General features: G+C 41.1%; 2 protein-coding genes and 2 long non-coding RNA genes across 4 annotated transcripts; 2 read left to right on the forward strand and 2 right to left on the reverse strand.

Annotated features, from left to right (window-relative positions):
• Positions 1-10,890: 10,890 nt before the first annotated feature.
• On the forward strand, positions 10,891-14,335 carry LOC145950748 (uncharacterized). Its single transcript, XR_014428607.1, has 3 exons — positions 10,891-11,329; positions 11,416-11,635; positions 11,748-14,335. It is a non-coding gene; the product is annotated as an uncharacterized LOC145950748 (long non-coding RNA).
• A 3,705-nt stretch (positions 14,336-18,040) lies between these two features.
• On the reverse strand, positions 18,041-18,418 carry LOC145950413 (uncharacterized). Its single transcript, XM_083061499.1, has one exon. The coding sequence runs from the start codon at positions 18,416-18,418 to the stop codon at positions 18,041-18,043; it is 378 nt and encodes a 125-aa protein (XP_082917625.1).
• A 417-nt stretch (positions 18,419-18,835) lies between these two features.
• On the reverse strand, positions 18,836-19,219 carry LOC109806238 (uncharacterized). Its single transcript, XM_020368611.2, has one exon. The coding sequence runs from the start codon at positions 19,217-19,219 to the stop codon at positions 18,836-18,838; it is 384 nt and encodes a 127-aa protein (XP_020224200.2).
• Positions 19,220-24,137: 4,918 nt separating this feature from the next.
• On the forward strand, positions 24,138-26,772 carry LOC114916406 (uncharacterized). The gene is made up of 5 exons (XR_014428746.1): positions 24,138-25,204; positions 25,968-26,307; positions 26,387-26,456; positions 26,539-26,633; positions 26,720-26,772. It is a non-coding gene; the product is annotated as an uncharacterized LOC114916406 (long non-coding RNA).
• The last annotated feature ends 658 nt before the right edge of the window (positions 26,773-27,430 follow it).

Consider the following 27,430-nt stretch of genomic DNA (forward strand, 5'->3'; position numbering starts at 1 on the left):
GTGACACCCTTATTACCCCAACACATATATTGTAATAATGACTTACAAATAAAGTTTTCAATTTTGGTAAAAAGGTTCACATGAGAATCTTTAAAATTATTCATCAATAACCACAATAAAAAAAATGAAACGCAAGAGTTTACAAATTGTTTTCAAAAATAATATTTACAATTCCAAATCCATATAAAAATCTATGTCCTAAAAATCCTCTGCTCCGATGTCACAATATCAAAGGATACCCACAATTCAACTGTTGGCATTCTAGATGCCACTTGTAGCCGGATCTTCCTCACCTAAAACATCCACAATTTATACGGTGAGAAAAGAAAATATCTATATGCAAAGCACATACAAACACACCACAATGTAATCTCATCATAACTCATTACTTAATAAAATATTTACAAGCATTTATATATATCATAATTTATCAATCATTCATCATTTTCACATCTCAATTCACAATTACATCAATCCATCACAATCCACATAAATCTTACAATTAACACTATGTCAAGGCCACGCCACAACTGACACAACTGATACGGGTTAATTGCCTCACTCATCCCACACCATGCCAGGGGCACACTCGTCCTTGTAGCATCACTTACCCAATGTTCGTCTCATCTCTGGTCATTAGTGTGAGGAACCACAATCACATTACAATCCACACAAGTCTTGCAATTAACCCTATGCTAGGGCTGCCATATTTGACATAAGTGATGCGTGTTAATTGTCTCACTCATCCCACACCATGCCAAGGGCACGCTCGTCCTTGAAGCATCACTACTCAAGGTTCGTCTCATCCCTGGTCATTAGTGTGAGGAACCACAATCACAATCATATTTACATCCATATAACATCTCATCTCATAGCTCAATTCCATATCACATACACAACAGATAAGTCCAACAAAATAAGGGTTTACACACCCCTCAAGCAATTCACATCTAGATCATCAATTCTTATCAAGTAATATAACAATAACATTTATAAATTAATATAATAATCAATAGAATTATCAATTTAATATAATTTTAACATAAACAGTAAAACCCCCAATTATTCCAAAACCTAACTCACAAACACTTTTCTACAGTTTCGTTCTCCCTCTCAGATCATCATTCTTACAAATTAAATATATATTTCTAATCCTCAACACATATAGAATCTAATGGGATCATCAATTTCTCAAACAGAAATAATCCAATTTTTCCAAAACCTAACTTACAGACACTTTTCTATAATTTCGTTCTCTTTCCCAGAGCATCATTTTTACAAATTAATCATATATTCATAGTCCTAAATATATATAGAATCACATAAGACCAATAATTCTCCAAACATAAATAATCTCCAAATTCGGAACGGCCTGTTCTGGACCCTTAAATCATGGGTAAAAATCACATCCAGAACGGCCCGTTCTCAAACCAGAACGGCCCATTCTGGTGTGCATTTATTACTCACAACGACCATAATTTTGGAAATGGCCCGTTCCAAGCCAGTTCCCATTTAAGATTATAGGCAGTTTTAATAGTCAGGAACGGCCCGTTCCAACTTGAGAACGGCCCGTTCTAGGCTACTAACTCACATACAATTTGGTAGTTTGGAACGACCCGTTCCAATTCCGGAATAGCCTGTTCCAAGCTACTAAATCACTCCTATACATTTATAAAAATTACCAAAATACCCTCAATAAAATAAAATAAAAATGAAATAAAAATTGGGGTGTTACAATTCTCCTCTCCTTTTAAAAATTTCATCCTCAAAATTACTTGAAGCAAATAAAAATGGATATGACGCTTTCATCTTCTCTTCTAGCTCCCAAGTAGCACTTTCAGGTGTAGCTCCTCCCCGAATAACTTTCACCAAAGGAATCTCCTTACCCCTAAGTTGCTTCACCATTCGATCCTCAACTCTCACCGGGGTAGCTTCCATAGTCAGGTTCTCCTTAACCTCAAGATGATCCGACTCAATCACATGCGAAGGATCATGGATGTATTTCCGAAGTTGGGAAATGTGGAAAACATCATGGAGATTTGACAGATTAGGAGGCAAAGCAATTTCTTTGGCAACACTACCGACTCTTTTTAGAATTTGGAAAGGACCAATAAATCGAGGAGTAAGTTTTCTGGATTTCAGTGCCCTGCCAACCCTAGTCCACGAAGTGACTTTCAAGAACACATGGTCACCTTCTTGAAATTCCAAGTCCTTTCTCCTCCTGTCAGCATAACTTTTCTGTCTACTCTGAGCTATCCTCATCCTCTCTTGTATCAATCTAACCTTATCAGTGGTTTGTTGCACAATCTCAGGTCCTAAGATAACATTATCACCAAGCTCACACCAACACAAAGGGGTCCTACATCTCCTACCATACAAGGCTTCATAAGGTGCCATACCTATACTAGAGTGGTAACTATTATTATAGGTAAACTCTATCAAAGGTAAAAGACTATCCCAACTACCCCCTTAGTCCAACACACAGGCTCCAAGAAAATCCTCTAAAGATTGAATAGTCCTCTTAGTCTGACCATCAGTTTGAGGGTGGTAAGCTGAACTAAGTCTAAGTTGGGTCCCCAAAGCTCGTTGTAGGCTCTCCCAAAACCTAGAGGTGAATCTAAGGTCTCTGTCTGACACTATGCTAGATGGTATCCCATGCAATCTCACAATCTCATCAATATACAGTCTAGCCAATCTCTCTAGAGAATACTAATGTTAATAGGGAAGAAATGTGCACTCTTAGTCAACCTATCAACTATAACCCAAATGGAATCATGCCCTCTCCTAGTCCTAGGCAAAGCAACTACAAAATCCATAGAAATGCTATCCCACTTCCACTCGGGTATACTCAAAGGCTGAAGTAGTCCTGAAGGTTTCTGATGTTTTATCTTAGCCTTCTAACACACTAAACAGGCACTCACAAATTCAGCTATATCTATCTTCATCCTAGGCCACCAAAATATTTTCCTAAGGTCTTGATGCATCTTAGTTGCTCTTGGGTGAAAAATAAGCTTGCTCCTATGACCTTCCTCTAGGATCAAACGTCTAAGTGTAGGGTCACTACGCACACACACTAGGTCTTTAAGTCTTAACATTCCATCTACACCCAAGGTAAATTCTCCTCTAATACCTTGTCCTATAGCATCACGTCTAGCCACTAGAAATGAATCCACTAACTGTGCTTCTCCAATTTCCCTCAACAACTCACTAGTCACCCGAGTCATACCTAGTCTCACACTACTAGGGGTCACCTCACAAGTCAAACTCAAGTCTCTAAATTGAGCCAAAAGGTCCATCTCCCTAATCATAAGAGAAGACAAATGCAAAGATTTCCTACTTAAAGCATCAGCCACCACATTGGCTTTGCTCGGATGATAACTAAGATCAAAATCATAGTCCTTAAGGAACTCTAACCATCTCCTTTGCCTCATATTTAATTCCTTTTAGTCAAATAAATACCTAAGACTCTTATGATCACTAAACACCTCAAATTTTGAACCATACAAATAATGTCTCTAAATTTTAAGTGTGAATACCACAGCTGCTAATTCAAGATCATGGGTGGGGTAATTCTTCTCATGTATTTTTAATTGCCTAGATGTATAAGATACGTCATTTCCTTCTTGCATCAACACTCCACCCAAACCCATCTTAGAAGCGTCACAATAAACCACAAAAGTCTTACTAAGGTCAGGCAACACTAAAACACGTGCACTAGTCAACTTCTCCTTAAGGGCTCGAAAACTATTCTCACATTTACTATCCCATACAAACACAACTCCTTTCCTAGTTAAACTTGTCAAGGGTAACGCTAACTTATAGAATCCCTCTATGAATCTTTTATAGTATTCAGCCAATCCAAGGAAGCTCCTAATCTCACTAACTGACTTAGGTGTCTCCCATTTAAGCACCGCGTCAACTTTAGATGGATCTACTGCTATACCCCCACTTGAAATCGCATGTCCTAAGAAACTCACCTCCTCTAGCCAAAAGTCACACTTAGACAACTTGGCATAAAGTTGTCTCTCCCTGAGGGTTTGAAGTACTACCTTTAAGTGTTCCTCATGTTCCTCTTTAGTCTTGGAATAAACTAGTATGTCATCTATGAAGACAACTACAAATTTATCCAAGTACGGATGAAAAATTCGGTTCATGTAATCCATAAAAATTGCAGGAGCATTCGTCACACCAAAAGGAATTACTAGATACTTATAGTGTCCATAACGAGTCCTAAATGCTGTCTTAGGTACATCCTCACCCTTAACTCTAATCTGATGGTACCCCGATCTGAGATCAATTTTACTAAATACACAAGCACCCACCAACTGGTCCATAAGATCATCTATCCTAGACAATGGATATTTATTCTTAATGGTCATCTTGTTCAACTGGCGATAATTTACACACAATCTCATGCTACCATCCTTCTTCTTGACGAAGAGTACGGGTGCTCCCCAAGGTGATAACACTAGGCCTCACAAACCCCTTCTCCAACAAGTCTTCTATTTGTTTCTTAAGCTCCACTAACTCTACGGGTGACATCCTATAAGGTGCAATAGAAATAGGTCCTGTTCCTGGTACTAAGTCTATGGAAAATTCCACTTCTCTTCTAGGTGGTAAGCTAGACATATCATCAGAGAAGACATCCGAAAAGTCACACACAACAGATAGTTCATTCACCAAAATATTACTCTCAGAATTCAAAGAAGCTAACAACATGTACACTTGGGTATCCTCTTGCAAAGATACCTTAACTTGGTTGGCAGTCAAATAATCCTTACTCACTTTTTTGATAGGCTCACCAAAAACAATAGATTTATTAGCACAATTCAAAAGGACATGATTGGAAGAAAACCAGTCCATACCTAGAATAACATCGAGCTGACTTAGAGGCAAACAAATTAAGTCAACCATGAAATCTCTACCATCAATAATCAAAGGACACTTTAAACAGACATCAGAAGTAGACACTGAACCACTAGTTGGTGTCTCTACTATTAATTCAAAAGACAAGGAAGAAACATGTAATTTTAATTTGGACACACACGCATGTGATATAAAAGAGTGAGTCGCACCAGAGTCATACAAAACAATTAGAGGAGTTCCATTGATGAAACACATACCCTGGATTAAGTCTTCAGATTGAGTAGCTTCAACACCACTCAAGGAAAACACCCTTCCTGTCGCTCTAGGTTTACTAGCGCTCCCTCTAACCTCTATTGTTCCTTTCTTGTTATTGGGGCATTCATTAGCTTTGTGTCCCTTCTGTTGACAATTGTAACATGTTATTGCTCTTGGTATCCGACACTCAATTTCCCTATGCCCTGACTTTCCACAGTTGAAGCAGTTGTTGTGTGGAACAGAACCCACACTCCTTCCTCTAGAAATTTGGCTAGCTTGGCTCCTTTGTTGCACAAAATCTTGATTATTCACTTTAGAACTCGAATTCCCGACAAACTTGGTGTAAGGTTTACCATTACTAGATGACCCAAACTTATTATGATTCCTCATGGGTCCTCCACTCTTATAATGAGTTACCCTAGCACGGTTGTCCTCATCATATACTCGACACTTGTTTACCAATTCATGATAGTGAGTGATCCCTTGATAATTGAAAACTTGTTTAATCTCAAGGTGAAGACCACTCACAAACTTCACACGTTTGTCCTCCTCATTTCCCACACCATCATACATAGGACAAAATTTGACAAAGTCTTCAAACTTAGTCACATACTCAGTCAAAGAATTTTCTCCTTGCTTCAACTCAAGGAATTCTACCTGTTTCTTATGTCTCACATCTCGGGGAAAGTATTTCTCCAAGGATAGCCGCTTGAAATTCTCCAGTTCACTTGGGTACCTGCAGCTATCATTCTTTGCAAAGCACCTTGCCACCAGATGCCAGCCTCTCCAGAAAGCATAAAGGCAGCCAAAGTCACCTTCAACACCAGAGGAAATCCCATAGCTTGGAATATCTTTTTAACTTCAAAAATCTAGTCAGCAGCTCCATCAGGATTATAACCCCCACGGAAGCTTGGTGGATTATTTTGCTGGAATCTCTCCAGCCAATCTACCTCTGGTTGTTGGTTCATATTACCAAGAGCCTGAGCCATCACTTGTAGAGCATCAGCGATTGCACGATCGTTCCTACCTCCTGCCATTACTTTTCTGATCCCTAGAAAAGTTAACAAATATAGTCTAATTAAATAAACAACAAACTTAATCAATCATTGCACTAACATATCAACAAATTCCACAATCAATTCATTCCATCAATTATCTACCAAACAAGCATAGTAGACTCATAACACACAACCGATTGGATCAACCTGCTCTGATACCACTAAATGTGACACCCTTACTACCCCAACACATATATTGTAATAATGAAAACTTACAAATAAATTTTTCAATTTTGGTAAAAGGGTTCACATGAGAATCTTCAAAATTATTCTTCAATAACCACAATAATAAAAATGAAACGCAAGAGTTTACAAATTGTTTTCCAAAAATAATATTTACAATTCCAAATCCATATAAAAATCTATGTCCTAAAAATCCTCTGCCCCGATGTCACAATATCAGAGCATACCCATAATTCAACTGTTGGCATTCTAGATGCCACTCGTAGCCGGATCTTCCTCACCTAAAACATCCACAATTTATATGGTGAGAAAAGAAAATATCTATATGCAAAGCACATACAAACACCCCACAATGTAATCTCATCATAACTCATTACTTAATAAAATATTTACAAGCATTTATATATATCATAATTTATCAATCATTCATCATTTTCACATCTCAATTCACAATTACATCAATCCATCACAATCCACATAAATCTTACAATTAACACTATGTCAAGGCCACGCCACAACTGACACAACTGATACGGGTTAACTGCCTTACTCATCCCACACCATGCTAGGGGCACGCTCGTTCTTGTAGCATCACTTACCCAAGGTTCGTCTCATCCCTGGTCATTAGTGTGAGGAACCACAATAACATTACCATCCACACAAGTCTTGCAATTAACCCTATGCTAGGGCTGCCATATTTGACATAAGTGATGCGTGTTAATTGCCTCACTCATCCCACACCATGCTAGGGGCACGCTCGTCCTTGAAGCATCACTACTCAAGGTTCGTCCCATCCCTGGTCATAGTGTGAGGAACCACAACCACAATCATATTTACACCATATAACATCTCATCTCATAGCTCAATTCCATGTCACATACACAATTCCATATCACATACACAACAGATAAGTCCAACAAAATAAGGGTTTACACACCCCTCAAGCAATTCACATCTAGATCATCAATTCTTATCAAGTAATATAACAATAACATTGATAAATTAATATAATAATCAATGGAATTATCAATTTAATATAATTTTAACATAAACAGTAAAACCCCCAATTATTCCAAAACCTAACTCACAGGCACTTTTCTACAGTTTCGTTCTCCCTCTCAGATCATCATTCTTACAAACTAAATATATATTTCTAATCCTCAACACATACAAAATCTAATGGGATCATCAATTTTTCAAACAGAAATAATCCAATTTTTCCAAAACCTAACTTACAGACACTTTTCTATAATTTCGTTCTCTCTCCCAGAGCATCATTTTTATAAATTAATCATATATTCGTAGTCCTAAATATATACAGAATCGCATAAGACCAATAATTCTCCAAACAAAAATAATTATAAAATTACTCATAATCCTAAGGGACTCTTCCTCTACCCAATTCCCTCATGTAACTCTACGTATAAATAATTCCCTTTTACCCCGTACCTGGATATGTAGAAGCTGAACCTACACAAGATCTGGTTGATCTCCCTTGCTGGGTTCCCTTTAGTCTGAAGTAGAAAGTAGAGGGAAAGAAGAGAGAGCAGAAGAAAAGAAATCACAAAATGAGAGGTGTTCTTTTTAGGAGTGGTAGAGAGCTCAATTTATAGGCATTAGGCTTCGCCGGAACGGCCCGTTCCGGACCCTTAAATCATGGGTAAAAATCACATCCAGAACGGCCCGTTCTTAAACTAGAACGGCCCGTTCTGGTGAGCATTTATTTCTCACAACAGCCATATTTTGGAAACGGCCCGTTCCAAGCCCGTTCCCATTTAGGATTATAGGCAGTTTTTAATAGTCCGGAACGACCTGTCCCAACTTGAAAACGGCCCGTTCCAATTCCGGAACAGCCCGTTCCAAGCAACTAAATCACCCCTATACATTTATTAAAATTACTAAAATACCCTCAATAAAATAAAATAAAAATGAAATAAAAACTAGGGTGTTACATTAGAAAAGCTGATGCTATTCTTTAAATATAGCGTCAGATTTTTTGACACTAATTTAGTTTAAATTTAAATTAAATTAGTGTCGGAAAAGCCGATCTATATTTAAATAATAGCGTCGGATTTTCCAACACTATTTGCGTCAGCTATTAATCGAAGCTTATTTTCCGCCGCTTATTCACCGTTTTCTTGTAGTGGTGGTGGTGGTGTGTTGAGATACAATTAAAATTCCATGTTGTTAGAATAAGAGGATGGAAGATGGGGGATCCAAGCATAAGATCTCCCTATATTGTGAGCTAATGGTGGAGCGATGATACAAGTACATAGAGGATGAACATATGTTTATAAACATACATATAAATCTCTATTGGTAAAAGACCTTTTGAAAAATGACCAAAAATAAAATCATGAAGGCTTAAGTCTAAAGTAGATAATATCATACTAATGTAGAAACATGTGTTATCAAACAAAGGTCTATGGTTTCACCTCTCCTTGCAGCATAAGCCCTTTTTCAATCCATGAGTATTCTAATGGTGGTTCATAGAGTTTAATTATGCTCTAGGTAATTGCGCTGCCACTCCATTGTTAGCTTAAGATCGTGGGACACGCCTCCTAACTTCCTAACCTCCATGTTAACATGGAAGACTCTTCACACATGGAATATTATTGTGAAAACTTTCAATAAAAAGGATCCTATGTTCGGATCCACCACTGATTCCATCATAGTTGTTTGATAGCCATAGTCGAAACTATAGATTCTAATACCATTAGTTGTGCATCGAGAGTTATCATATCATATACATGTCTTTATATTAGTAAGATATTATTTACTATGTGTCTTAAGACATCATTATTTTATTTTTGGTCATCATTCAAAAAGTATTTACTAATAAAAATTATGTGTACTTTATAAACTTGTATCTATTCTCTACTAAGTGATGTGAGACTTTGATAACAATAATGCTAGTAGTACGATATTCATAGCAATGATGGTCGATAACATAGTGGAAATGTTCATCGTAAAATGTAGGAAAATGTGTTTTTGTAAAACTAAAAATATATATTTTTTAATTTTGAAGAAAATATTTTGAAACTGAATTAAAAATATTTTCGTTTCATTTTAACCCAACGCATTTTGTCTTTAAAAAATACATTTAAAAATTTAAACCAAAAGCTCATGACAAGCCAAAAACGGGACCTAAGTAGCCATGACTAATCATCATATATTTATATAGTAATATAGGTTTTTAATTATTATATATTGGTACAGTAGTTTTTATCTCTTGTACACGTAATTTTTTTTTCTCGCCTTTCGATATCAAATTATTCACTGTACCTTTTTCTCCCTCTCTCTCTATGTTATTATATATTGATATATAAATTTTAATTTGTTCTTAAGTTTATTGCAAAAATATTTACACTTACAATTAATAAAAAAAATTATTTCAAATATAACCTTTAAAATAATTAGTATATATAGATGACATTATATCACATAACAATATACAAAACATTTACATTATTAGAACATCCTAATAAATCTATATATTCACATGTGAGTGGAGATATTACTCAAACTTTAACAAAAGTTATTCCAGTTAATAACACTTACAATATATATTGAATATCAGTAATATTCATTTGTTAAATTAAAAGATCATATATTTAATATTTCGCTACAAAAATTCAAAAATTAATACACACATAATTTTTTTTATTGAATAAATTTATATCATATATACAAAGATATATATAATTATTAATGTTATGCGATCACTTAAAAATGTAATGTGACTACTTCAAAAAGCATATATCACTTGTAATCTTGATCTAATTTTTAAAAGATTTAATGGTTAATATTTATGTTATTCTTTGTCTCACATAATTTAAAAAAAAAAATTTCATTGCATCCAAGTTATTTAACAACTATTATCAAATTACATGCACACACAGGGATGTATAACGACCATTTTCAAAGTATACATGGGTGATTAAACTTTCATGTGACTTTAAAGAAGAAAAGAAGAAAAAATGACAACTCATTCTTCTCACTTTGTGGAAAGTAATTCGTACCCCTACCATACATTAAGCATTGCATTTTACCACTAAGATCTTGTATAACTCACTCAAATCAGATAGCGATATCCTTTATGGAATTTTATATTATGCATAGCTTTTTCGAGTATAATGAGTGAAACCACCCATGCACTTTTTGGTACCCTAGATGTTTTACATATTGAACTGTACGTTATAGCTCAAAGCGTTGAGCAAAACCTCAGCAATTAGCCGTTTATGTGATGCATGGTCATTTCGTGGTACGACACCCTTTTCAGCATAATGATTAGTGTCAACGACCTCTCAGCTACAATCGAAATAACTGCTTTATGCCCTTAGCAAGGAAAAGTTTGAAAACAAAAACACTGTTTAACATCGCTATATTTACATCGGTTTTAGTAGAACCGATGTAAATTATAAACGCGGTGACAAACTTGTAAATAAATAGAAAATGCAAACATATTTATATCAGTTGGGAGGAGAAACGATGTAAATATGAACAATTTTACATCGGTTTTGTGATTGACCGATGTAAAAATGGAATCAGGAAGTTATTCTACATCGGTTTTGCTTATGACCGATGTAGAAGTGAGCCCCTCATATGTGCCCCGCGAACACGCTAGGTTAAAGCATACCCTTTCACTCAGCATCTTCCCCAGCCGCCGCAAGCAACGACGGAGAGCCAACCCCTTCGCGCCCTCCCTTTCACTCAGCAACGTCCAAACTGCCCTTCGCGCCAAGTGGTCTGCCACTCCCTTGCTCAGTCAACAACGAAGAAGCAGCGTGTTGCCACGCACACCCACATTAAAGGCCTAGGTCTCGAGGTTCGTTCTCTTCCACTTCTGAGCTAGGTTTTCATCTTCCCTTTGCAAAATGGCTGGCCGGGCACTTCTTTTTGCCGAACTGCCGGGAACCGGCAAGACTGCATTAGCCCTCGGAATAAGCCAGGAGCTTGGCACCAAGGTTTCTCTTCCATGTCTCATTCATGTGTTGTTTTTGTTTCTCTTTCTGTTATTGTGGCTGAAAATAAAGTATGTGCCACTCTACAGGTTCCATTTTGCCCTATGGTTGGCTCTGAAGTTTACTCCTCAGAAGTCAAGAAGACTGATGCAAGCACACGAGTTCAGCCTGATTAAGGAACCAATTAATACCCCCAATTAAAATCAAGCTTTAAAGGATCGATGTGTTAGAGCATTGAGAAGAATATTTGTTCTTTGTGACCGTGACATGGATGATGCCCTCAATGATGCTGAACTAAATGAGTTTCAGGTTTTTGTTGGATTTGGATCTTTTTAAATTTCCTTTTTTATTTCATATGCTCTAAGTATTTGTTGTTTTTGTTTGTGGCCTATTTACTCATAACATGCAAATATATCAACAGGTTAGATGTTTCAAAGCACCATTGCAATCATCTGAAATAGCATGAATCAAAAAAATTGTACAGCAGAAAGTACCTGAAGGAGTCAACTCACTTGGTCTTACTTTTCCAGGATTTCTTTCTATCCATAATAAGTTCCTTAAAAAAGGGCGTCAAGAGACATTATGGGCTGTTCTAAGAAACTTTGGATATGATAATAATTTGAAACTCAGGAGTGATTTCCTTCCTGTTCCATCTAAGTGTGCTTTGGATCAGGTCATACATAGTTTCTTTGTTCTATTATTATGGAAATTCCACTGTTGTCTTCCTGTATGCTTGAAATAGAAGAGATTGGAGTAGTGATACAACGAATTAAATGTACATTATCCAGGCTTGTTATTAACAATAACAGAAAATGTGTGATTTGTTAATTGGAAGGACAAAAATGTTTGTATAGGTTATATTTGTTGATTGTATTTTAGCTATTAAAGAAACACGTACTTGTATAGTTCAATTCTGTCAGAAAAAAAAATAGTATAAGGAAACTAAAAAAACCGAAAAGATTGTATACGTAATCATGTTTTTTTGGGGTATTAATAATGGTATTATTTTGGACATCAAATGCTTCGCGGGGTACTCTTTCAGGCTGAACTCGTGTGCTTGCATTTGCATATGAATCCGAGTTTGCGTTATCTTGAGTATATGTTCCAAGTGCTATTGCGTTATCTTGAGTATATGATGCCAGTTGTAAGGCTCATAACAAATAGTTTTGGAGACTTTCTAATGTGGAACTTACTGTGAAATTATTTACCATGAATGAATAATAACTAGCTTACGCGGATGGAAGCATATGCTTGGACATTTTACAAAATCATTGGAGCCCAATTTATGATGTAGCTGCAATACTTACCTCAATTCAGGTCCTAGTTATCCTCTATCTTTTGACATTGCTTTAAGACTATTAATGTTGGCATTGAATTTATGCTTCTGTGAAGTTATGAAAGAGCTCATATGGCCTTATTTTTTATAACTATGTTATTGGTATGGAGTATCAACCAATCTAAAAAGTCTTATGGGTGAGTGATGCAAATGTTTCCATGGGATTAGAATTAGAACTAGGTCCAGGTTAACATGTTTTAATCAGCATGATTTTTTTATTTATTTTTTAAATGCAATCTACATTGGTTGTCCACAGAACCAATGTAGATTTATGCTTAAATTTACATCGATTTTTCAGAACTGATGTAAAAATGTATATATTTTCTACGTCGCTCTAGTCTACATCGGTTTTAGAACCGATGTAGATGACTTTAGAGAACCGATGTAGAATATGCATCTTGTAGTAGTGGAATCACATAAATGACAGGAAAAAAAAAGTTTATTTTATGAGTGCACCAAGATAACGAGCATATTGGCATATTACACTTTTATTTATAAAAAAAATGGCATATTACAATAGAGTTGGTTGAAATTAAAGAGTATAATTTTCACGTGTTTAATTAATAATAGGATTAAATGAAATTTTTAGTGCATGACTTTTTGTTAATTTTTGTGTTTAGTTTCTGAACAATTTTTTTAATTTACTAAATTTAGTTAAATTTTTTTGTTAATTTTTACCTTTAGTTCTTGAATTTTTGTCCTTAACATTTTGACCCTTAACTTCAAATTTTTTTGTTCAAAATCAAAAAGCAAAATTTTGGGGACTAAACTAACTAAAACTTGTTCTTAGGCAAAAAAACAAAAATTGGGTAGAATTCTTGGATTAAAACATATTTAATCCTTTATAACATATGTGCTTTTAAAATTTTCACTAGCTAGTATAAAATAGTGATTTTATGACAACATTCTACGTTGGTTCTAATCAACTAGACACAAAATGTTGAATAGTGATAAACTTGTAATATTTGCAAACCTTTTTATGTTTAGTGTTCTTTTAAATAGATAGTACATTCTATGTTGTGTAACAATACACCTGACATAAAATGTGAGGTGCAGTAGCTCAATTGTAATTTTCATTAGTGTTCTTACCGGAGATCGGTGGTAGGGACGATCTGCTGGGTAAGAATGGTGAGCCTCCTTCACGGGTACGTCTCATGTTTCAAGATGGGGGTGGTACTTGCAAAAGAGACTCCGATGCTAAAGTTAGTGTTTGTGGGAGTATTAGTCTCGTATAAGTAATGCACGTACCTTGATGTGAATTAGGGTTTCGTTGGGCCTTGGGCCTGAGATCAGTTATGATCTGATTAGATAGCGGATCTCGTCTAGACCGAGATCTCCCAGCGCATGTCCGAGGTCGTCCTATGCTGTGATACCGAGCTCGAGCTCGGCATGGCAGTACGGATAGTACACTAGCCCCCCAAGCTCCGAAGACCGCAGGTCGAGGAGTTGAAACCGAGCTCGTCAAGGGGTCGTGACCTTTCGCGTACGCCTGCCTGTCGAGATGCCCTGTGTCACAACTGTCATTTCTCGAAAACGTGCAGGCGGCGCGTTAATGGGAGTGACAGTTATGCAATGATGGTTTGCATTCGTCATAATGGTCTTCAATTAATGTGTCGTCAGGTGTGCACCCTGACCGACACGTGTCATGACCGTTTTGAATTTTGGAAAACCTTTTTCTCTCTCTCGTGCCCTTTCCCCTTTCACTTTACTCATTTTCGTTCTCTTTCTTCCTTGGCTTCTTGTGTACGTCGATTTCTGCGTCTTAGCTTTCGCCATCTCCGTCGAGGTTTTCTCTGTCTCTGTTCTTCTTCGTCGCCTTCTCCGACAACTGAGTTTCGTTGTCTGATTTTCGTTCTTGTTCTTTGTTTGCCAAAAGAGTACTAGGTACTTCTATTTCTTTAACTTCTCCTTCTTCTAAGATCTCTTCCATTTCTTGATGGCTGGAGAGAGGGGTGCTGCATCTTCTGCGCCTGCCAGAGGTAAGGGCAAGGCGCGCGGCAAGGCGGTGGCTGCTAGGGCGGCCGCTGCTGAAAAGATGAATCTGCCTAAGGACCTCGTTCCAGGTATCCCTGGCTACGACTGGGTCAGGTGTGATGTGGGGGAGTTCCAGAGTGTGTTCAGGTCCTTTCTTGAGGTCAATGCGGTCTGGAGGTCGCACAGGATCTGCGACCCTTCCATCTCCCAGATGATTCTGCTTGAACCATGTCAGGCCGATGAGCGTGTGTACATGGGGAGTTCTACAGTCCCTCCCCATTTCTATGTCTATCAGTGTTTCTTTAGGGATTTAGGTGTCTGCCTCCCTTTCACTCAATTTGAGTGCGATTTTCTGAACTTTATCAATTCGGCTCCTTGCAAGTTGCACCCAAATAGTCGGGGTTTTTTGCGGGCTTTTCAAGTCTTGTGTTCAGTTCTCGGGATAGGGGTGTCTCTTCCTGTTTTTCTCCATTTTTACCAGCTGAAAATTGGGGTTCCTCCTTATGGCTTACTGTCTCTGAGTGGGAGTAAGGATGGGGGTCTGTTTACCCTTTACTCCCAATCATATAAAAATTTTAAACAAGAATTCTTCCGGGTGGAGCTTGTGGACGTCGACCCGTTGGAGGATGGGGCGTTCGACTTCGGCGGGTTGCCAAAGTTTTCCTTCTACTGGCGGCAAGCCCCGACTAGATTTCACGGGGAAGGGAAATTACAAGTGACGGTGGCAGAGTCGGCCGCCATTAAAAATCTTGAAGCGCTTCCTCGCCCGCTGGATTGCAAGCTCGTCTTGTCGCTTGCGAACTCGGCGTACAAGGAGAGGGGCTTAGAGAGTGAGTATCCTGTTTCTCTTAGCTTGTTGAGGTTTGTAGAAGCTTATTTTGCTGATGTGTCTGTTCTTTTTGTTTCCAGGCATAATGGGTAGAAACAAGTGGCGCGAGCTGAAGCACCGCTACAATGTTGCCGAAATCGAGTTCCCCGAGCCTTAGGAAGAGGAGGTCGCCCCTCTAAAGACGAACAGAAAAAGAAAGAGTGGCGAGAAGGAGATCGGGGGGACCTCTGCCCCTCTGGACGCCGAGGAGGTGACCTCCAAGGCTGCCGATGCTGACGCGGTGGATCTCACTGGAAGTCCGCCGCCCAAGGAGGCTGCTCGAGTGGCCACTGAGGAGATGGTGACCCCGGCTGCTGAGCAAGTCGTTCAAGCCGCCGAGGTAAGTGCTTGCTTTGTGGCTTTTCTTTTATGTTGCGTTCTGGTTGAGCTTTGTTTTAAAAAGAGGTTTTAATTTTTTGCTTGATTTTTTGCAGGCAGGGAATGCTGCTGAGGTCCCGGTGCCTCCGAAGTCGGATGCGCGAGGCTTGGATCCTTCCATTGCCGAGAAGGGGGCACCTGCTTCTGCTTTCGCTGAGGTCCACGGCAAGGGGCCGAGTTTCGAAGTCCCAACCTCTACACCAACGACCTCGGCGCCGTCGTCTGGCCAGGCGAAGGGGGCTCGAAGAAGCCAATACCTCGCCCAGCGCTTCGTAAAGGGCTCCTCCTAGGTGTGGTTAGACCATGTGAGCGCCTCGGAGGACGTCAGCTCTTTGTGGAGTGCGGGGGTTACCTCAGAGAAGTTCTTCTCCCGTTCCTCGCTGAGCACGACTGATCAAGCTATGATCGAGTCAGTCAGGCCGGAAAAGGTCTGGATGCTGCTGAGGTTTTCTTACAGAGAAGCATGGCCATTGTGGATCACTGGAAGCACAAGTGGGCCAAGCAGCAGAAGGACCTTGAGAAGATGAGGGCTCGCTTCTAGCCATTGGAGGAGGAGAACCGGGCTTTGAAGGTCGCCCTTAGCGAGGCCAAGGGGCAGAGTGAGGTTGTGCTCCGGGTTACAAGGGGAGATCTCTTGAGGGTTCAGAAGTCTCTGGAGATCGCTTTGCGGTCGAATGAGTCTTATGCTTCCCAGGTGAGTGAGCTGTAGGAGCTTGCCACTTCTTCCCGGGAACGGGTGCGTTCTTTGGAAGATGAGGTGACGTCCTCTCGAGGTCGGGTGCACTTCCTGGAAGACGAGGTGACGTCTCTGAAGGCGAACCTGGTGGCAGCGGCCGAGAAGCGTCTTTGCGACGAGGTGCTTCTTGGTGGTAAAGAGGAGGAGGTGGCCGCTTTGAGGGTGGACCTTGCGAGGCTGAAAGTGGCGAGGGTGGGGCTGGAGAAGAAGCTCGAGGAGACCGAGCGAGCTGTCGTCTTCAAGCATAAGAGAAGATTCCTTAAGGCAGCTCGCCAGGCTAGGCTGCTTGCTTTGGGGTTCGACTTCTCTGCTATGCACGTGGAGAAAGAAGTCCGCTTCGGAAAGCTGGTGAAGGAGGATGATCTCGAGGAGAGCTCTAGTCAAAACGCCTCCGCCTAGGCCACTTTTGTAATAGCCTAGTTTATTTTTATCTATTTGATTTTTTCCTTTGGATTCATGTGTTTGACTCTGCAAACATTGTTGTGTATATATATATATATTTATGCTTATTTGCTGTTGCATTTTTCTTTGTCCTCGCGTTTAGGCTTGATTTTTTCCTGTTTGCGCGATTTGAAAACACGTTCAGCAATTGCTGTGTATTTTTGTTCTTTGTGGCACTTAGACCCGATTTAAGACAAAGCGATTTGTTCCAAGGTTCAAATCCGACCATGGGTGAGATTGAGATGTTCCGCGGTGAGGTTCAAACTTGACCTCGAATGGATTATACCGAGGTTCAAACTCGACCGTGGATTGATTATGCCTAGGTTCAAACTCGACCTTGAGTTGTCTATTCCAAGGTTCGAACTCGACCTTGAGTGGATTATGCCAAGGTTCGGACTCGACCTTGAGTTGTCTATTCCAAGGTTAGAACTCGACCTTGAGTGGATTATGCCAAGGTTCGAACTCGACCTTGAGTTGTCTATTTCAAGGTTCGAACTCGACCTTGAGTTTTCTATTCCAAGGTTTGAACTCGACCTTGAGTTGTTTATGTCAAGGTTCGGACTCGACGTTGAGTTTAAGCGAAATGTATTTGGGGTTCGTACTCGACCTTGCTTAATAACGAGATAAGCCGGACCAATGGTTCGAATTCGACCTTGGCGTATAGTAAAACGTGTTGTGTTAAGGCTCGAACTCATCCTTAACTAGGGGTAAGATAAGTCGGACCAAGGTTCGGATTCGACCTCGGCCTAACATGAAATGTTTTATGTTATAATGACTTAAAGCTAGGAGAATGTAAATGAAAAGAATTAGTTATTTCATTAATTGTGTAAATGTGCCTCGTTAAAAACCCTCTCAACCAAAACCCATTTTTCTATTTTTTGGGATAAAAAGTTGAGGTGGGAAAAGAGTGCACAACTCATTTGTACAAATTTAACTGATGTAAAACTTGAGATGCGTGGCATTCCAAGTTTGCGGTATGGACTATTCGCTGAGTTCCTCCAGTCGGTATGCTCCGTTTTCCAAGTCTTCTACAACTCGGAATGGGCCACCCCAGGTGGGTGCAAGCTTTCCATCTGATGTGTCTTTCTGAGCTTTGCGTAGCAAACGCCACACCAAGTCGCCAACTCGGAAAGAGCGAGGCCGTACTCGCGTATTGTATGTTCTGGAAGCTCGGAGCTTGCAGGCTTCTTCGTGGATTTGAGCTTCGTCTCTGAGCTCGTCAACTAGGTCGAGGTCGGCTGGTAACTCTCGAGCGTTCTGCTCGCTGTTGAAGACTTGGCGTCGGTGAGATGTCTCTCCGATTTCCACTGGAATCATTGTGTCAGCTCCGTAAGTCAGCCTGTAAGGCGTTTCTTGCATTGTTGACTGGGGGGTGCAATGGTATGCCCAGAGGATGCTAGGAAGTTCCTCAGCTCATTGCCCCTTGGCGTTCCCGAGGCACTTTTTGAGTTCTCAGAGTATCACCTTGTTAGCTGCTTCGGCTTGACCATTAGTTTGCAGATGTTCCACTGAGGTCGGAAGATGCTTGATTCCGAGTTCCCGAAGGAAGTCTTCGAAGTCCTGCGCGATGAACTGTCGGCCGTTATCAGTAAGAAGGGAATAGGGTATCCCGAACCTGCATACGATACTCTTCCAGGTGAATTTCCGTATATTCGCGGTGGTGATCTTAGCGAGTGGGCATGCCTCGATCCACTTGGTGAAGTAGTCGATTGCCACCAGGAGGAACTTGAGCTGACCCTTCGCTGGGGGGAATGGTTCTAGGATGTCCATTCCCCACTAGGAAAAAGGCCACGACGACATCATCTGGTGAAGAGTTTCAGGTGGTTGTCGATGTGAGTTGTCGAACTGCTGGCATTCTTTGCACCTTTGTACGTAGTCCTGGCAATCTGATTTTAAAGTGGGCCAGTAGTATCCTGCTCGGAGTACTCTGGTCACCATTGAGCGTGCCCCGGAATGCATGCCACATATGCCTTGGTGGATCTCCTCGATGACATAGGCCGCTTGAGGTGCGGTTAAGCACTTGAGTAGTGGGGTGGAGATGCCACGCTTGAATAGTTCGTCGCCAATGATCACGAACTTGGCCGACCTCAACCTCACCTTCCGAGCTTCGTCCCTACCTTCCAGCAAAATTCCTTCCTTCAAGTAGCTCCAAATGCCCATCATCCATCCCTGGTCTTCACTGCCGCTAGTGTTGACGACCTTGTCGTCCAGGCTGGGTGAGTGCAAGGTCTCCTAGATGATGGTCCGATGTTGTCCGGGGCGTTTGGTGCTGGCGAGCTTTGATAGGAGGTCGGCTCTGGTGTTTTGTTCACGCGGTACATGCTGTATAGTGAACTCGTCGAAGGGCGAGATCTGTTGTTATGCCATGTGGAAATACCGCTGTAGGAGAACATCCTTGGCCTGGTATGTTCCGCTGAGTTATTCTACCATGAGTTTCGAGTCGCTGTTGCAACTCACTCTTCGGGCCCCGAGGTCGCGAGCTAGCCTCAGTTCTGCGAGAAGCGCCTCATATTTCGCCTGGTTGTTGGTCACCTTGAAGCTGAACTTGAGGGATTGCTCCAAAGTGACCTGTTTCGGTCCTTCCAAGATGATACCTGCCCCGCCACCTTTAGAGTTGGAGAACCTGTCAACGTGTAAAGTCCATACGTGCGGTTCTTCGGCTGAGTTAGGTGTGAGTTTGGCTAGGAAGTCAACGTGTAAAGTCCATACGCCGCGAATTTCGTACTAGATGTTGAACTCGGATAATTCTACCGACCAGGCTATCATCCGTCCGGCGAGCTCCGGCTTCCTCAGGATCTGCATGATTGGGTAGTCGGTGTTGACGACCACCTGGTGACTCTGGAAGTAAGGTCGGAGATGCCTGGCTGTCGTGACAAGTGCCAATGTGAGCTTTTCGATGGTCTAATACCTTTTCTCCGTGTCTTGGAGGACTCGGCTGATGAAATAGACCGTCGTCTGTGTTTTTTGGTGCTCTTGCACTATGACCGCGCTTATTGCGCTTTCTTCCACCGCCAGGTAGAGGAGGAGGTCGGCTTTGTCATCCGACCTCTGAAGGATTGGTGGAGTAGTGAGGAAGCTTTTGAAGCTTTTGAAAACCTCCTCGCATTGGTCTGTCCATTCAAAGTTCTTCGGCTTCCGCAGCAGGGTGAAGATGGTCCCTACCTTGTCCGCCAACATGGGGATAAAACGGGAAAGGGAGACCAACCTTCTTGCCAGATGCTAGACATCTTTCACGGTCTGGGGACTCTGCATCTGAATGATGGCTTTGCACTTTTCCGGGTTGGCCTCGATCCCCCTGCTAGTGATCATGAAACCAAGGAACTTACCTCCCTAGACACCGAAAATGCACTTCTCTAGATTGAGACGCATGTTGTGTCTCCTGATCTGGCCGAACACCTCAGCAAGATCGGCAGCATGGTCCGCGGCCGAGGTGGTTTTGACCACCATGTCATCAACATATACTTCCATGTTACGCCCGATCTGCTGGTGGAAAACTTTGTCCATCAGCCGTTGGTAAGTGGCCCCTACGTTCTTGAGACTGAAATGCATCACTCGGTAGAAGTAATTGGCGTGATCGGTGATGAAGGATGTATGCACCTCGTCAGGTGGGTATATCATTATCTGGTTGTACCTGGAGTAGGCGTCGAGGAAACTGAGGAGGGCATGCCCGGACGCTCCGTCGAGAACCTGTCAATGCTCGGCAAGGGGTATGAGTCCTTGGGGCATGCTCTGTTCAAGTCGGTATAGTCGACGCACATCCGTCACTTTCCTAAGTTCGTTTTTACCTACACCACGTTTGCCAGCCATGTGGTGTACCTGACCTCACGGATGAAGCCAATGTTCAGCAATTTTTGTGTCTCGGTGATGATGGCTTCCCGCCTTTCACCCCCGACCTTCCGCTTCCTCTGAGCCACGGGTTTCACCTCCTTGTGAATTGCTAACCTGTGACAGATGAAGTTAGTGTCTATACCTGGCATGTCGGCACTAGACCACGCAAAGAGGTCAGCGTTCTTGGAAATTTTGGCCTCGATTTGTTACCGTAACTCCGGGCTCAACTGCCTGCTAATCTTCGTGCATTGCCCCGGGAGTTTTCTGATTTGGAGGTCATCGAGCTCGTCGATGGGACTTGGTCGATCATCATGGGAATCGGACCTCGGGTCGAGGTCAGTGATCTCCACGTGGTTGATGTGAGCCACTGTAGGAGGATTACTCTTGCATCGCTCGCCGAACGAGGAGATTTTCAGACTCTCGGTGTAGCACTGCCGAGCTGTCTTTTGGTTTGCCTTGACAGAAATAATCTTCCCATCACTCCTTGAGAATTTCATGGTGAGGTGTGGGGTGGACACCACTGCTCTGAGTTGATTCAAGGTTGGCCTCCCAATAATTATGTTGTAGGAAGTGTTGGCTTCCACGAGGAGGTATCGGACCATAATCCGCCTTGTGTTTGGAGAGGTCCCGAAAGTTGTCAGCAGGTCCACGTATCCCCGAGTGTGTACTCGCTCTCCTACAAAACTGACTAGGGGCTCTGTGTGAGGTTGGATGAGAGAGTGAGGGATGTCTAACCTGAGGAATGTCAGCCAATATAGGACGTCAGCCGAGCTCCCTTGGTCGATCAGTGTCTTGTGGACCTCCCAATTAGCTACCTCCACGGCGATGACCATGGGGTCATCCTGGTTGGGGCTGACGCCAGCGTAGTCGTCGTTGGTGAAGGTGATGGGCGATGAGCTTTGGTGCGAAGCCGAGGTAGTGGAGTGGACGCTGTTGATATTGTGCAAGTGTCTCTTCCAGGCCGAGCTGCTGGCGCCTCCCCCTGCGAAATCGCCTGCAATTATGTTGATTACTCCCCGTAGGGGAGCCGACCCTGTTTCCTGGCTTTCCTCGGTTTGCACTGCTCCACTGGTGTTTTGCTGAGAGCCAGAGGGTTGGTCCGTGCGAGCTCCCGAACCACGACCTTTGCCTCGTCCTCGTCCACCATAGCCTCCCTGGTGACCTTGCTGTCGTTGGACATATTGGCCGAGGTGGCTTGCCTGTATGAGTTCCTCAATACGGTCTCGGAGTGTGCGGCACTCTTCAGTGGTGTGACCGTGGTTTCTGTGATACCGACAGTGTTTGGACTTGTCCGCACTGTTGGGAGTGTGACCTGGTGGTGGCAGGGTGAGCAGGTTGCTGTTACTGGCCTCCTCTAGGATGTGAACTCGGGGCGTATTCAGGGGAGTGTAGAAGTTGTATCTCCCCCCCTTGTTTGTCCGAGCAGTTTTCTTGAACTGGTTTTCGTTGGTGACCTTCATCTTGTCTTTGTGGCTACTATCAAGTTTTGCTTGTGATTTTCCGCGAACCTGGTCACGGAAGGCAGAATGTTCCTCGATTTGGATGTACCCAGCAGCATGGGCATGGAGCTCGTCCATATCGCGAGGGGCTTCACGACATAGACTATTGACGAACGGTCCGGGCTTGAGTGCCATGAGCATGGCGTGTAGAGCGACCTCGGGATTCAGATTCTGGATCTTTACCGAGATAGGGGCGAATCGTTCCATGAACGTCCGGAGTGCTTCGTCGTCACCCTATCGGAGACTGGCCAGGGCAGCTGATGTTATGTGATGAGGTCGGCTCGTCGCATACTATGCTGTGAACTGTCTGACCAGGGTGTCGAAGCTGTTAATTGACTCAGCAGGTAGCTGGGTGTACCAGTTGAGCGCGGCCCCTTTGAGCGAGGTCAGAAAAACCCTACACAGAATAGCATCGTTATTGGTGTAGAGGTTTACCTGTGTGGTGTACAGGTCGATGTGCTCGTCTGGGTCCGTTGTAGCGGTCGAGGTGGAAAGGCTTCCATTCGAGAGGGAGTGGCGTCTCCATAATGCCATCCGCAAAAGGATGACGGCGGAAGGTTGGTTGATCCCCTACGACATGAGTAGGAGCATTGCTGACCTCATGGGCCGATTTGTGCGTCAGTGCATGAGACCAATGCGTGGCGGGCCGTGGAGTCGGTGCCCTAGGCGCAGTTCGAGGTTGAGAGACCGAATGCCCTTCTTCCTCGTGCATGTTGCTCGCCTGAGGAGGATGATCAGAAGGGCGTCAAGGGAGCTGGGCGCGAATCCGCTCGTTCTCAGTGCGCAGCGCCGCTAGGCCAGCCTCATTAGCGGTCCGCATCGATGCTAGGTCAGTTTCGTGCTTGGCACGCATGCTTTGTAGATCGGCGTCGTGTTGTTGCCGCATCTGTTCGACCTGGTCGATCAATCTCCTCAATGTGGCTTCGTTATCCATGGCAGCTGTGTGATCTAGGTCGCCTATTGCGCGTCTGCTATGGCTTCTAGTGCAAACCATAAGCGTGGCCGATAAGAGTTGGCTTGATCGGCCCCACGGTGGGCGCCAAATGTTCTTACCGGAGATCGGTGGTAGGGACGATCTGCTGGGTAAGATTGGTGAGCCTCCTTCACGGGTACGTCTCGTGTTCCAAGATAGGGGTGGTACCTGCAAAAGAGACTCCGATGCTAAAGTTAGTGTTTGTGGGAGTATTAGTCTCGTATAAGTAATGCACGTACCTTGGTGTGAATTAGGGTTTCTTTGGGCCTTGGGCCTGAGATCAGTTATGATTTGATTAGATAGCGGATCTCGTCTAGACCGAGATGTCCCAGCGCATGTCTGAGGTCGTCCTGCGCTGTGATACCGAGAGCTCGGCATGGCGGTACGGATAGTACAATTAGCCTTACAATGTTGGGCGACACTTCATTCCATATATATAGAATGATGTGCTTACTATGTTGGTTAAATTTTTATTAGGGACCCAAAATGCAAATTCAATTTGCAGTCTTGGTCATCTTTTTCTTCAACCCGCTCCCACCCTTTCCAACGACTACCTTTGTTTTGTTTAATGACATCAGAGTGCTTCCTACCTCTTCGACAGCTTTAGAACTCCGGAACCACCTTGTGTCTCGCAACCTGTCTCCTACTTCACACCCTTTCTAGCAATGTCAATGCTTTGTGTTTCTATCTTTTTTGGTTACATTTTTTTAGTTTTTCTTTTATTCTAATGTTAACTGTATTTGTTACCATATATTTTTGGTGTTATTTGAATTTTGGATGGCTGACATGTTAAATGTGTATGGTTTGGAAGTATTTAAATTGTGCACTGTATTCAATGAAATGTGCAAATGAAATTGAAGTTGAATTGTAGGCTTTCTAAGGTGTTTTGTGGATGATATTAGTGCCGAATTGAGGGCTGTTTTGGGATGATTTTTCAGGATGATTTGGGGGTTGATATTAAGGGCTAGATAGTGAACAAATTCATTATATGATATTTTTTTCTCTAGTAGAAAAAAACTTTTTAAAATTGATTAAAGACTTTTAAAATCGATTGTTTGACTGTTTTTAAAACAACCAATTTTTTAAGTCTGAATTTTTAAAATAGGATGAAAACTGATTTTAATAGTTGATTTTTAAAATTGATTATAAATAACCAATTTTAAAAGTCTACATTTTAAAATCAGTGCAATAATCAATTTTAAAACCAAAGATCACAACCTAAAGCCCCCAAAATCTAATGCTTTACACACCATCTACAAGACTGAAAGCACTTCACCAAGCATGACTCTCTAGAGCTAGTTTTATCGGGTCCCATCCACCACAAGAATTCAAAGTTACAACTAGGAGAGGTTGCATCTAAAATCAAAGGCCTCAAGGAAATCTAAAATCGAAAACCTCAAGGACATGTTTGCCATGACACTAGTGCAAAAGTAAGAAATTATGTCTGCATTTTCTTGTCGGACGTAAACATATCCAACGTAAAAAAGACGCGATGACAATTTTAAAAATAAAAGCAAACTTTTTTACGTCGGCCTAAATAGGGACCGACGTAAATTTAAAAATCTACATCGGATGTAGCTTGTGTCTGACATAGATTTTTAAATTTACGTCGGACCCTACGTGGTCCGACGTAAAAAAGTTTCTTATTTCCCCCCGCCGCTTCGTCTTCTTCACGCGCGATAATATTTGTACACAACGTTACAGAGAACGGTGCTAGGTTCTTAGATTATATATTTTACAGAGAACGTTACAGAGTTTTTTATTTCTCCTTTGGGCGAACGACTTCTGGACATCAGTGGATGGCTCCTGGGTTTTCTGACAGATTGCATTAGGCGCGCGTTTGAGGTTAGTATTGAAAATCATTTCTTAATATATTAGCTAATTTGTTGAAAATAAATGTATTTATTGATCTATTAATAATTTAAGTTGTACTAGTTATCACGTTGTATCATTAAATATAATGATTACTTAAATTATTTAATATTATGAATATTTTTTAAATGAAAACATACATATGTCATGTGTTAATTTTGCATCTAAAATTGGCCATTCTCAAACCAGAACTACCCGTTGTGCTTGCGCTATTGTGTGTTAATTGTGCATCTGGAACGTTCCATTCTGATTTGAGAACGTGTCGGTCCAGATGCAAAATTAACACTCTACGAGTGCAAGCAGAATAGGCCATTCCAGATGCAAAATTAATACACTACGAGTGCAAGCAGAATGAGCTGTTCTGGTTTCAGAACCGGTCGTTGCAGATGCATTAAAGAAGGAGGAGGAAACCTTGCCACCTATGCATCTATGTGGCATCCACGTCATCCACATTTAACACCATTTGTGGAATTTGGACGAAAGTCCCACATTGATGTGATTTTAAATTATTGGAGACTAAATTGAAACAAAAAATAAAGTGGGACATTAGAGTTTTTGGATTTGACAGCTCTAATTTTCCACTATACATATCCCTGCCTGAAACATTAGAGATTGTGGGGGGAAACTCCATGTTAAATATTTCGATCATACAGCTGTGGGCCATGTAAGTGATATTTTCTTTTATGAGTCTAAAATTACAATAATTACATTTAACTTATATAATTAATTGTGTTAGGTACATGGACAAATTGAGCGTGGAGCAAGCACAAGCACAAGTATATGGATTTATTGAGCCTCAATCCATCCAAAAATCAGGGAACACGAAGGTCTAAATACAACAATATATGCAAACATGGATAAGTGACTCCGGAAGACATATATACATGGCTCCATACATTGAAGGGTTAGTTTTTTTAAAAAAAATTTAATCATGGTAATTTTATAACTAATTTGTTTATCGTACAATGTAGGTCCCATTGGCAGTTAATTGTAATCATTCCTAAGGATTACACCGTGATGTGGTTTTGTTCACTACATCGAAGACCAAGCCACGAAATGAAAAGCCAATTATAAGGGTAACTATAATTTTTCGTTATGTTTTAAAACTGTAACTATATATATTGGCTAACATCTGTTTTTATTTGAATTAATTAGAATCGTTTCTGGAACTAATATTTTAAGTGGAAGAGCCAGATCAAAGACATTGAACTTCATATACCCTAAGGTTAGCAAATTATTTAATAGAGGAAATAATATTTGAATTTATCAACTTTGGAAATAATATTATTATTTGTTTCTCATTTTAGTGTAATAAGCAACAAGACTCATTTGAATGTGCTATTACATCATGAATTGGATGAGAGCCATAGTTTTTGAGGGTATTACTGATTCTTAGGTGGAGGTAATTCATTTCAACATTTATTTAAGTATATTTACTTATATGAGAATTAACATTGCATGTTAACAACAGTTAAATTAATGTTTCAGTTCTTTCAAGATCCATCTCCATTGGTCGAAGAGGATATCACAACGATAACAAAGGAATGGGAAAATTTTTTTCTTCAAAGTATATATTAGTTAGATTTCTAAGTTTAGTTAGTTGGATAGTTAGATATTATATTGTCTCATAGTTTCATAGCAATAGGCAACTTATGTTCTGTAGGTTTTTTAGGATAGTTGGATTTATATTGTCTTAATTTATGGTTTTTATTTATACATTATTTTCTTTTTAGGATAGTTGTAAATATAAATTTTGAGATTATTGTGGACTGGTTGAATTTGTATTCTGGATTGTATGCAGGTTTTGGGTGTATGAATAATAAAACAATTTTTTTTAAAAAAATGCATATATTTACGTCGGACATAGCATTGTCTGACGTAAATTTATGTCGGGTATGGCCTTAACCGACGTAAATTTATGTCCTACATAGCACAGTCCAGCGTAAATTTTTGCATCTTTCTTGTGCATGTCAGGCAACAATTTTACGTTGGTTCTTGGCGATGTCTGATGTAAATTTACGTCGACTATCACAACTGACGTAAATTTACATTGGCTATCGCAACCGACGTAAATTTATGTCTCCCGCATTGATGTCGGATTTTTTTTTCAACGTAAAAACCCTAAAATAACAGACGTAAAATACACCTTCTGTACTAGTGTGATCTTTTCTCCAACAACCCCTATTTTTCCAACTTCGA

This window comes from Cajanus cajan, chromosome 8 (genome assembly GCF_000230855.2).
Source record: "Cajanus cajan strain Asha chromosome 8, NIPB_CcT2T_4, whole genome shotgun sequence".
NCBI lineage: Eukaryota > Viridiplantae > Streptophyta > Magnoliopsida > Fabales > Fabaceae > Cajanus > Cajanus cajan.